We start from the raw sequence: 13,428 nt of genomic DNA on the forward strand, positions 1-13,428 counted from the left end.
ATCATGTAACCATGGAAAAACATTCTACATAAATAAACAAAATTTTAAAATAAATAAAATTTTAAAGTATGTGTATGCTAAAATTTGAGACAAACTTATTAGTATAAAAATTAGCTATAAATTAGATATTATTTGGATAAATATATTATATGTATACAAACATAGGTCATGCCTTTCCACTAAAATCTCAGTGCAGTTTATTTTTTCATCATTTTAATAAGAAAAACAATGTAAACTGGGATAATAAATTAAATGATAATGATAAAAATGAATAAAACATATTAATCTAAAGAAATGTACAAATTTTTATCTAGTAATTAAATTTTGCAATGTATATCCATATATTTTTTCTTTCAAAATATCTTATTTAAGGTATACTACATATAACACCTTTTTATTTCATTTTATTTTTTAAACCCTTACTTTCTGTCTTAGTATCAATTTTAAGAAGAACAGCAAGGACTGGTCAGTTGGGGTTAATTGATTTGGCCGGGGGGGGGGGGGGGGGGTCACACAGCTAGGAAGTGTTTGAGGCCAGATTTGAACCCAGAAACTCCTGACTACATGCCTGACACTCTATCTTCTATGCTACTTATACCTTCTATAGACTTTCATCTTCCTTTACACTTTTATGGCATTACATTCACTTGGTTCTCTTCCTTATCTGTCTACTCACTTCTCAGTATCCTTTATATTATCTTTCTTATACAACTCATTCTATGAACATCCCCAAGAATTTATCCTGAGTCTTCTCTTCTCTTTCAGCACATTCTTTTCAATGTCTTTATCAAGGTCCATGGGTTCAATTACCCTCTGTATACTGACACTTTGCAACCTATATATCCAGTTCTCTCTCTCCTGAACTCCAGCAGTGTATTACCAAATGGCTTCTGGACTTTACCCCACAAGATGTACCCAAAGAATCTCAAAATTAACTTGTCCAAAACATAATTCCAATTTCCTCCCAAAATTTTTCCAAGCAATCAAGTCCACTATCTCTCTCTCACTCCCATATCCAATTCGTTGCCATATCTGGTCAATGATACCTCTACAATATCTCATATCAGTATCTTTCTCTCTACTCAGAGAGGGTCCACCCTAGTTCTTGTCCTCATAACCTTTTACCTAGACTTTTAGAAAAGCCTAACTGGTCTCCCTACCTGTTGTTTCTTTTACTACCAATCCACTGTCCACGGACCTGCAAAATCAAAAATTTGGATCTATGCACATCACAAACTAATGTTTCTAAAAAAATCTTCAATGGATTCCAATTACTCCTAATATATGAGTTCTCAGACTATGATTTAAAGTCTTTTATGATTTAGCCCCAATCTACTTTCAAGTTTTATTTCATATTATTCTTCTCTCATGCATACTATTATTCTCTTCATATCTTCCATTCCTGTCAAACTATCTTACTTACTGCTCAATATATCTACTATCTCTTGTCTTTTCACAAATGTTCCCGCATGTCTAGAATGTAGTCACTCCTCACCTCTACCTCCTATAAGTTTTAGCTTCTTTCAAATCATAGCTCAATTGCTAACTTCCACATGAGGCTTTTTCTGATCACTCCACCCTATCACATCTTAAAGTTACTTCCTATATACTTAGTATTTACTACTAGGGGTAAATGTAGTGAAACTGTATTACATCTCCCCTTCCATGATAAGTTTAAGGTTAGAAACCATTTCATTTTTGTCCACATATATCCAAGGCCTACCATGTCTTTGATATAGTATGTACTTAATATATACTAACTTGATGAATACAAACCAATACTATATTTTGAAATCATTTTTAAAATACAATTTTAAAACTCTGGATTTTAGAGAAGTAATATAGTTACAACATATAGCATAGCTTTATAAAAAGCTTGTCTACTTTTATCAACAAGCCTCTACCCAAAAATAAAATGAAAATACTCTTATTAAAAATGAAATCAATACCAGGATTGATAATCCTATTACAATAAGTTTGGAAATGGAGCACAGAACTTGCTTCCTACATAATTCAGCCTGAATTCAAACCCCAAAATAAATAAATAAGTGGATGAATAAATAAATGGATGAATAGATGAATGAATAAATGAATGAATGAATGAATGAATGAACAGATAGATAGACAGATGGATAGATGATAGATAGATAGATAGATAGATAGATAGATAGATAGATAGATAGATAATTCTGTTGTGCAAAACATTACTCAAATATCAAATTAAAAATGTGTCATGTACCTACATGTTCCATCAGCCAGGCTTTGGAAACTGATTCAAAATTTGCATCATGATATCAAATTTGAGAATGCACAATAAAAAGAAAATTACAGAAATAGTACTTACAGCTTTTGAAGTTCTTGAATTTGAGAAGCAACTAATCCCTTAAAAAAAAGTCAAAATCAGGGCAAATTATTAATGGATTTAAGATATCAAGAATACATTACTAATTTATAATTGTGAGTGGGTGTCCTTTTTGGTTGCAACATTTCCAGCAATTCATTCTAAGCAAGGGTGTTTTAATTCTCCTTTCTAAAACCAATAATTTAAAAATACTAGTAGTATTATAATTAAAGAAGGTCGCTAACTCCAAATGCCTTAGTAACAAAAGTATGAAACTTTTAAAATTTAATGGAATATTCTTAATACTCCTCCTTAATCACACTGGAATTATTCCTCACCCTACACCTCAAGTCAAGTAATAAAATTATTAACTGTTAATACTAGAAATGAATCTAAAGTTCAATCTTTATTTTAAGATTTCTCATTTGGCTTTGAGGTGTAGTATCGGAACAATTTTGGTGTGATTAAGGAGTATTAATAATATCTTCTACCAAATTTTAAAGATGTAAGAATTATTTCATCAATGAATCAGAACTAATATATAGAGTGCCAGATTGAAAATTAAGAACTCTCGCCTATAATATATTGTCTCATTAATACTACCTTCATCAAAACCCTCTTTCTTAGTACATTCTCACTCTCTCACAATGACCCACAGGACACCAAGAATTTTCTTTCTCTCTTTTTATGAATCATCTCTTCAATGCACTCATACTGTTCTTTTTTCTACCCATAAATATATCCCAGATTAAACCCATTAATTTCCAGGGACCTGAATAATTACTGATATTTCTTATATGGTATTCTATTGCTTTGCTTTATTTTCCTTTTTCTTTATTATTATATCATTATTACTATAAATTATAAATGAATTCTTTGGGGGTAGGTGGGGAAGGAATGAAGAATTCTTTTGCAACCTTTTGCCAAACTTACATAGGTAAAGAGGAAGCTCAAATTTTTCTATAACTATGCTTTATTTTTTAAAGTATGAGAACCAGAAAATGAAATATTCTAAAAATTCATTTGTAGTCCAGAGAGTAAAGCATATGAAAGTAAATTAAATACTGAAAATACATTTGAATTACCTAAATTTTAAAAGCTGGCAAACAAAAGAATTCTTTTTATGATACTTCAATATTTGACTGTTGTCAGAAGATCTACGTATAATAATGAAACTAAATTCTCTTGTGTAGCAAAAAAAGATTGCCAGCAATACAACCACCCTAAAAATCTATCATGCTCTGGCTCTGGAATTTTTACCTGTTGAGCCTTTTCAAGCTGGATATTTCCTACTTCTTCTTTCAGAGCCTCTATTTCCTGTTTCAAAGCCTTTACAATGACAAAACAGACAAGATTGGACAATGGAAACATAAAAGTTGACAAAAATGGACTGAGTTTCTTATTATAAAACATAATGCAAGGTCAAACAAATGAAAGTTAATGGTGTGAATTGAGGACAAGAAAACAATTTTTTCTGACTTAATACCTGAACAGTTTTTTCCTTGTTAGCAACTTTAATAAGTTCAGCTTGCATGAGCTCTTCCACAGACTTAATCTTTCCATCCTTTTCACGGATTCTTTAAAAAAAAATTTTTTTAATAGAATATTAGCTACATACTTTCACACACCCAACAAAACTAGGATTCACAAAGAGAAGGTGCTCATTACTAAGCTGCCCAAATTTTCTCTTCACATATATACCAACAACAGTTTATCTTCCAGAGGAAAAAAAAGAGAAGAAATCCTTGCTCTTCCCTTTCAATTCCTGACCTTTAAAATAGAAGAATCACTAGTGCGAGAGACCTAAAATCATAACCAAAGTTGGTGATATAGCTTCAAAAGTCCTTAAGAGAAATTTTCTGCAAGAGAAGTAGTGTTCCTAAAACCTCTTTCAACAACAAATATGTGCTGTGAACCCCTAGGAGTAGTTTAACATACAAATAACATTATTTATTGCTTATCGTGTTATTAAAGGATTTTTAAGTCAAATTCCAAGGACCATCTAATCTTGAGCCCCTTTAACAACTAAATGGGAACCACTGCCTTAGAGCAGTGATGGTGAATCTTTTAGAGACCAAGTGCCCAAACTGCAAATTATGTGTGGAGAGGGGGAAAGAAGCAGCCCCAACTCAAATCCCTCTGGCTTTCAGAGTAACAAAATTTGGTGAACTCTGTGCTGGAGCAATGATGGGCATGCCCTCAGAGAGGGCTCTGAGTACTTCCCTCTGGCACACATGCCATACATTCACCAACATGGCCCTAGAGTTTATTAGTTAAAAACATTCTGTTCTAACCTAGTCTCCTTTTAGAGATCCAAAGTTTGTACAACTCAATGCTCTTAGCAGTACCATCAACTTCTGGAAAACCAATATTTGAGAGAAAACACTGAAGTGGTTTTAATGCCAAGATGATTTTTTAAAAAATACTATTCTAGAAACAAAAGGTAAAGTTTTGGTCTCAGATCTCTTTTGATAATTTGACCAAATATAGGATTCTATAAAATTATACTAAACTTAAAGAATTAGTCACTGACTTCATACAAATATGTGCTCATTAACATTAAGACTAAATTTGAACACACATTAGTGTTATTTCCTAAAATCATAAAAAAGTAGATAGCAGATATTCATTTATTTGAAGATATTAGGAAAATAAGAGTTAAGAAAAACAGCGATATAGATTATATATCATTTAATAATACATATTTTATTACTTTTTTAACCTTCCATCTTTTTTTTTCCAACTACATATAATAATGAATTTCTATATAAGTTTTCCTAAGTTATATGAGCAAACTTATCTCCCTTCCCCCTCCCTGTACGGGCAGGAGATTCAATTGGGGTTATATATGTAATACATATATTTTAAAAACATAATATCAATATTACTTACATTCTATGAAGTTCATCAACTATGGCTGTAAAAGAAACCTAGAAATGGAAAAATTACAGTAATAAGTATAGCATATTTTTCCTTAAATTATAACTGAGGGGAAAATACAAAAAAATACTTCCATTAAAAAATCTCCCAAATACATCTATAATTCTATTCAAAGCAATTCTCTATCTGTAATTTCAACTTAACAAAAATGGCTCATAAGTGAGATGGAGATTTTTGTAAATTTTTTATGAGATAAGGAAATGGAGGCTCTGAGATGAAGAGACTTATTTTTGCACAAGGCTTCAAAAATTAGTAATAAGAACCAGGTCTCAATCTCAAGTCCAGTGCTCTCGCCATCCCAATAGTCTAGCATAAGGTTTCCTATTTTTTTTTTTATTTAAGCACTTGGGTTTGTCAGCATTAAAATGAAATGAATAGAAAAGTAACTCAAGAGCAAATTTACCCTAAAGAATAAGGTCAGGGGTGTTATTGGGGAAAGGATAAGAAGTTATTTTTGATATGATTATACAGTTCAGTTATTACTTAAAGTGTCCTCCAATGCTCAGATCTTCTAATTACAGGAACCTGAATAAATCTCACTTTATGCAGATCAAACAATGCTACAAACTTTTTGATCACCCATGACAAGAAGAGAGTTATTAGGAAACATACAGAGATAGACTGAACCTCAAGGAGCTTTTCATAGAGTTGGAGAAGACAGTACATGTACAGTTAAGAATTAGAATATAAGTACATTGGAGTCCAAAGCTTATTTGTCTTCTTACCCCTTTTCAGGCTCCTTTACTGATTCATCATCCATATCACACCCCTATATTTGAATGTACTCCAAGACTTTTATCCCTTGAATTCTCACACTACACTTTCTCCAAGTCCTCATCAGATTCCATGAGTTTGTTCTTTCTATGTAAATGACCTGCAAGCCTTAGTTTCCCGAGTTCTAATCTCCTTTTCCCCCTTATCTAGTCAAGAAAATTTCAAATTTCATGTCCCCAAAGCATTTCAAACTCAAAAGGTCCAAAAAGAATTTCTTTCTTCCAAAACCCACTCTTATTCCAAACTTCCTTTATCTTTCAGGAGAATTATCACCTGCCAATCAACCAGGTTTCCAAATTCTGTATTATTCTCAACTACACACACTCCCAATCTAATTGTCAAGTTTTAGTTTCTGCCTCGAGAAGATCTCTTCCATCTGCTCCCTTCTTTCTACTCAGGCAGCTGCCACCCTGGTTCAAGTCCATATCCCCTCTTACTTAACACAACTGTAATGACTTCCTTACTGATCTCCCTTCCTCAAGTCTTCCCCATCTTCAATTTATCTTCCATACAGCTATGAAAGCAATTCTCCTAAAGACTGGTAATGTTGGATTGAATAAGAAATAAAAGGGGCAAGGGAGAAGGGAGGGACATTTGGAAAGATCAGCCAATTTGTAATTAGGAGAGCAAGGGGAGAGGATAAATGAGTATTGGGAAGGGATGTGAATAGAAGAGGTTTAGGTCAAAGTAAACGGTACATCCAGAGGAAAGATATGGCAGAAAGAAAGGAAGAGGGGGACAAACAATGAGGAGGAACAAAGTAGATGGAAATGCACAACCAGTAACTATGACAATCAGTATAATGAAATGAATTCACACATACAAAGAAAATGAACAGCAGAAAAGATAAAAAAGCAGGACATGACAATGTGGTATTTACAAGACATACTGAAAATGAGAGATAAATATAGTGAAGGTGAAGGGCTAGAGCGGAATATACAATACCTCAGCTGATCCAGAGAAAGGAAGGGTAACAGTTATAATCTCTGATATAGTTAGGGATGATGTGAGAGAAACATACTCAAGTTGATGGTAGGATCTCAGGCAAAGAATAGGAGCCTCAAACTCCATTCAATCCAGAAATAAGAAAAGAATTGTATTTGAAGTAGTGGTGATTTTTGGTGGTATAACAGTCTAATAATTGGTAGAATAGCCTGGGGGCTTGGGGCTTATCAGGTAGCCCAAAGGCTGATAGACAAGCCCAAGGGCTAGAAGAGTAGCCTCCTTGGAGCTTGATGGTATGGAATAGCAGCTCCACTTTAGGGTGGCAGCTTCCTCTGAGGACTGGAATTACCACACCCTATGGATCAGGGTTGGTATATTTATTGGGCTCTGGTAGCTTAGCATTTCCCTTTCCAAACTCAAGTGGAGGTATGTTTGGGGAAGGAACATGTGTAAGATTAGGGGATTCTTCTGGAATGCTAGAGTCCCCAGAGTGCAGGTTCCATGTTCCTCCATTTTCCACCTTGTCATCATTTATCAGGGAGAGGTCTTGCTGCTCTTCCAGAATGGGAAAATGAGGAGGGGATATAGTACACTGGAGGACCACAACAGGTAATTAATTAATTCTAAAAACAATATAAGCAATTAGTAGACCAAAGCTGATGTTAGCATAGAATGTTATAGATCTAGTATAGAGTGGGTAATTAAACAATCCACAATTCACTCCTGACTAATGCTGAAACTACAGGTATTGCAGCTGATGTTTAACTAGTGCTAACTAGTTATAAATGCATGTTTTCAGAGTATGAGGGTCCCATTCCTATTACTGTCCCTTCCTACCCACTGTGAGCCCACATCAGGGCTCAAATGAACATAACTGGAAGGGATGAAAAGGGTAATATATTATAATTATATTTATATTATGTAATGTTATATAATATAGTAAATATTTTATGATACAAATGTAATGTATTGTTATGTTAATAATTATATTAAAAGGTGGGATTATGGGCAATGAAACATTATCAATATTGGATCCATATGCAACAAGTGTTCTAGGACCCAAATTTTTAAAGAAAAAACTAAATGAGATATAGATGAAAATAGATCACAAAATAATAATAGCATTGGACTTGGTTATTTTCCCCTCTCACAACTAGGTAAATTTAACCAAAAAATAAATAATAAGTTAAGAAGATGAACAGAACATTATATAAGGTAAGATAAGATAAGATAAATATCTGGAGAGCCCACACACACCTGTAGTAGATCTAAGCCTGTGCATATACATAATCCAAACATTGTTTCTGGTCGGACAACAATGGCTTAGACTAAATATTTTGCAAAAGTCTTAGCTTTAACACTCATTATACTATAGAGGTAATCCTGCATCCCTGAAGGATTGAAAGCACTGGAACAAAAGTTCCACTGTGCATGACTAATCTGGAAAGACATGTTTTGGAAAGAATATAGTCCTGGCAAGAGATTGTGTCTCCTGCCTGAGGGCCAATCTGGCAAAATATGGTCCTGGTAATATATGTTAACAGAGAATCATATGGGCTAAAGTGATCAAATTGAATGCTTATAAGACCATTGAGAAACAGATGTAATATCATATTGTTACAGCAGCTGTGAACTTTTTTTTTTTTTAAGAAAACAAAATTATATAAGCACTATAAAGTTGTTCATCCTCATTGACCTAGAGATCCCATTACTATGGTTAGGCTCTAAGGACATTATTGAAAAGGTAAAAAAGCTATGTTTATTATGACAAAATAACTGGAAATAAAACAAATGCAATAAATGGTAAAAATGAATTTAATGGATTGTATTATGTTATTGAAATGAAAAATATTGGAAATATAAAGAAAATAATAGGTCTTTATGAAGAAATGAAGAGAAAAATAATATATACTATGATTACATTTTTAAAAAGATACAAAATCAAGAGAAAATAGTATCTAAGTAAAACAAATCCAAAGGGAACTCAAAATCAAAGGATATTTATATTAGGATATACATAGTTTTTTTAAAAGTATAAACAATGTGGGATTTCTGGTCTTGCACACACTATTTTTTGTACATCTTTTTTAGTTAAAGGTTTTTGTGGTGGTTATTGTTACTAAGTATATAATAAAAATAAAATAAAGTGAGTGGCTTGAACTATGGAGGGGAGTGGGAAAGACTGGCCATGTTATTTTCCTACTTAATAAACCCAAATTATTCTTGACTGCCTTCAGGGTCAAATTTAAACTTCTGTTTGACACTTAAAAGTACTTTGCGGGCAGCTGGGTAGCTCAGTGGAATAAGAGTCAGGCCTAGAGACAGGAAGTCCTAGGTTCAAACCCGGCCTCAGCCACTTCCCAGCTGTGTGACCCTGGGCAAGTCACTTGACCCCCATTGCCCACCCTTACCACTCTTCCACCTATGAGACAATACACGGAAGTTAAGGGTCTAAAAAAAAAAAAGTACTTGGCAATCTAGTCATAATTTTCTTTTCTAATTTTATTTTAATTTCATTTTAACATTACTTTAACATTACTTCACTACTGCATTCTATATTATGGTCGGACTAGTCTTCTTGCTGTTCCAACCCATGCTTGAAATGAAACCTCTCCTTAACTCTAATTTAAAATTCCTTGTATCCTTCAAAACTCAGTTCCAACATTACTTTCTACATGAAGTCTTATGAGATACCTACCTCTTGATACTAGTGCTCTCCACAATCATTACCTTTTATTTATTCTATATTTATGTCATCCCAGATAGAATGTAAATTCTTGAGAACAGGGCCTGATTCATCGAAAGTGATAAGTAAATACTTTTTGATCAACAGAGGTAAGACATGGCGGATGGGTAAAGGATATAAGAAACAACATTGAGGCAAGGAATGAAGGAGGGAAACCATTGGATATATTCAGTAAGTGTAAAAAAATATAGAAAGATAATTTGACTAATATATGAGAAAAAGCTGAAAAGGTAGGTTAGACCCAAATTACAGAAGAATTACAAAGACAAATAAGGAGTTCAGTCTTTATTTAGTAAACAATAAGAAGCCATCAAAATTGTTTGAGTAACATGACCATAATACTTTAAATACCAAGGCTAAAGTGGAGGAAGTATATTAAGAACCATAACATCTAGATACATACAGCCTCCCCAAAAGGATTTTATAAGCCTTAAAAGTGTTTCGTCTATTAAAACTTCGCCATGATTGGTATTAACTAATGTTTTAGAGGTTTAATTGAACTATGATTGTTTCTTTGGGATGTTTTTTTGTGAGGGTTTGAAGGAGTCAAGAAAGAAGTGGTTCACAACTGTGAACTATCCCCACCAAAGCAGAGAAGTAACTCATCTGCAATTTGCAGTCTTAAGAGAATTGGCTGAGGTACTGAAAGGTACATCACAGTTTGAGTCAGAGGTAAGACCTCAATCCTTATATCTTCTTGACTTCCTCTATTCACCACACTACACTGTTTCTTAATGCTTCAAAGTAAAAGAAAATTTACAGTATCTTAAGTACTTTCAGTTATTACCTGAGCTGTCCGTTGAGCCTGTAGACTCTGAACTTCATTTTTCAAGGATGAATTTTCTGTTCTTAATACCTTTTCAATAAATTATATCAGAAAACAATTCAAATGCATTATGTCAACACAAATGCTTATTTCCTATAATCCTCATTCTTCAATTGCTTTTTTTCTTACTGACCCATATACTATAATATCCTACCACTTCTTTCTGTATTTATTTCTTTTCCTACTCTTATGCCCACTCCTGGAGTTCAAATAGGAACATTCCTTTGGTCTTACCATTCTTTCAACCTACTCCCTACCATAGCACTTACCTCTCAACCTTTAAGCCATTCCAAAACTTACTTTAAAAACTTGTTTTAATGCTTCTTTGTTTCATGAAATCTAACTTAAGTTAGGTAACGCTACAAGCACACATCACAAAACATAATTATAATCTCATTTTACTCTAATTTCCCAAAATAATCTGAGAAAAACCTTCCTGTTTTACCTTCCAGAAGGGTAAGCTCTACATTCTACAAACTTATCCCACTAAAACTCTACTTGATATTAAATTAATTATCCTCTAACCAATTTAATATTAAGCTATTTTTAGATTTAAATTTCAACAAAGTAAAAACCAAATAAGACCACATTTAACAAGGTATTCTAAGAATTCTAAAATACAATCTTCATAAACTGTAGAAAATTATTTATACATTACATTGAGCTAGCTATTAAATGAGATAGCAAATTTTTTTACCTTCAATTCTTCCTCTTTATTGGCCACCTGTATAAGTCCAGTTTCAAGTAGTTCTTCTACAGTCTTTAATTTCTCATCCTTTTCTTGAATACTAAAAATTTTGAATTAAACACATTTTAAATTCTTTACATACAAATAAGATTTCCATTAAAACTTATTTTGAACATCTAGTTTGATCACTGATAGACCATGGGACCAAAACCACTTTCCCCCCCAATCCCCATCAAAACTAACAATCCTCCCTCTTCCTCCATCATCCAACCAAGTCTGGGACAGAAACTGCCCAGCAACACCTGGCAGACCTCCAAGACCTTATTCCTTAGCCCTTACTGCATGGCTAACCATTAGCCTGGGAACTTCACCCAACTCCGGAGATGAGATTCCTAACCCCTACAGGACTATCCAATAAATTTGAACCCAAGTAGCCCAAATGAACCAATAGAGGCAACACAGGTTACCTCATCCCTTTCAACCATCCTATAAAAGTCTACACTCATCTCCACTCAGGTAGACACTTGGCAGTCATCTTTGTTAATGCTAATCTCCCACCTGCCACTAACCCTCCCCCTCATAAGGGACTCCACAGGCACCTCTCCTGGCATCAGTCTTTCTCCCTCACTGCTCCTTCCCTCCCTTTCCCCTTGCCCCTCCCAGCCTGTCCTCTCCTACAATAAAGTTTCACTATACAACCTCATTCCTGTCTCATTAGTCTCTTGGTCAGACTCCCATCAGTCAGCACTGGAATTCACTATTAAAAGTCAAATTTTAAATTCTAGGTTAGTTTCCCATAATCATCTACTTTTTTTTTTAAACCCTTAAATTCCGTGTATTGGCTCCTTGGTGGAAGAGTGGTAAGGGTGAGCAATGGGGGTCAAGTGACTGGCCCAGGGTCACACAGCTGGGAAGTGTCTGAGGCCAGATCTGAACCTAGGACCTCCCATCTCTAGGCCTGACTCTCAATCCACTGAGCTACCCAGCTGCACCCCACCGCCATGGTCATCTACTTTTGAGCTGCTTCCCCTGCATCAAGAGTTGGTATCTACTCAGGGAATTCAGTTGTTATTATTCTGAATGAAACAATACAATCTATTGTGTACTAAGACAAGTATTATTGATTTATGGGGGCCTCAAGGACCACTGCTCTCTTCCACTACTACAGACAATAACTGTGCAGCACCTAGATTTCTTAATTAGCTAATTAAAGTTCTTAATATCCTCAAATTTGCAAAAACAACTTCTATGAAAGAAAATTCAGGACTCTTACCTTCTTTCCATTTGTTCCACGACATCTTTATTTGCCTTAAAAGACAGAAATAATGGTCATTCTTACTAAATTTGTATGAGGTTTTAAATGTAAAATTAAGAGATTGGACTAGATGGACTCTAAGGTCCCTTTTCTAGCCCTAGAGATCTAGGATCCTAATCAAAATCAAATAATTCAATTTAAAAAAATAATAATTTGAAAGCTTAATTAGCCACAATATCTAGGAAGGAACAATTGGTATCTTGATGAGGTAATCACTTTTTAAAATATTATTCTCCAAAATAAAAGTGGTTGGAGAAGAATATATGCAAATGAAGGAGAAAACTATGACAATCAAATTCCACTATTACCTTCAAGTAATTTCCTACAATTAGAAAAGAACACATTATAATATCCCAGATGCATTATTTATGCTATCAAGATTGACTAAAATTTCATCATATAATGATGAGAATAAAATGACAACTTCCAACTTCTGATGTATTTCTCAAGGTTTCAAATCTAAGGTTTCATCATTTATTATATATAAACTTATATACAAACTTTCTTCAAGTTCTTAAATTGAAAAACCCAGGATATAAAATCAATTTCAATATTAAGATCTTTGTTCTGTTCTTTAATCAAATGATCAAATTCCAGGAAGTCAATCCAACTCAAGATTGCTCTAACCCCCAACCAACAATGGGTGAAAATGTTGGGGTTTTGATGTTAACTTTCTTTTTATCCACTTAAATTTATTTACCACTAAATGATTTACTATGTACAAGGAACTATAAAATAAATTTATTACTATAGTGTCTCACTGGCTCTACAAGACTACAAAATAACATATATATATATATATATATATATATATATATATATATATATATATATATATATATAACATATATAA

The 13,428-nt window shown here is 33.5% G+C and overlaps 1 protein-coding gene across 5 annotated transcripts in view; it reads right to left on the reverse strand.

Moving 5' to 3' along the window:
- Nucleotides 1-13,428, reverse strand: part of KTN1 (kinectin 1) — a 182,434-nt gene that overhangs the window by 71,786 nt on the left and 97,220 nt on the right. For all 5 annotated transcript variants that reach the window (XM_044664899.1, XM_044664902.1, XM_044664901.1 and 2 more), the window contains 7 exons: nt 12,534-12,568; nt 11,270-11,360; nt 10,534-10,602; nt 5,234-5,271; nt 3,828-3,918; nt 3,602-3,670; nt 2,345-2,382 (listed from right to left, as the gene is read on the reverse strand). In XM_044664899.1, the coding sequence (XP_044520834.1) occupies nt 2,345-2,382; nt 3,602-3,670; nt 3,828-3,918; nt 5,234-5,271; nt 10,534-10,602; nt 11,270-11,360; nt 12,534-12,568 (431 nt within the window). The remainder of the gene's footprint in view (nt 1-2,344; nt 2,383-3,601; nt 3,671-3,827; nt 3,919-5,233; nt 5,272-10,533; nt 10,603-11,269; nt 11,361-12,533; nt 12,569-13,428) is intronic.

Source organism: Gracilinanus agilis, chromosome 2 (genome assembly GCF_016433145.1).
Source record: "Gracilinanus agilis isolate LMUSP501 chromosome 2, AgileGrace, whole genome shotgun sequence".
Lineage (NCBI taxonomy): Eukaryota > Metazoa > Chordata > Mammalia > Didelphimorphia > Didelphidae > Gracilinanus > Gracilinanus agilis.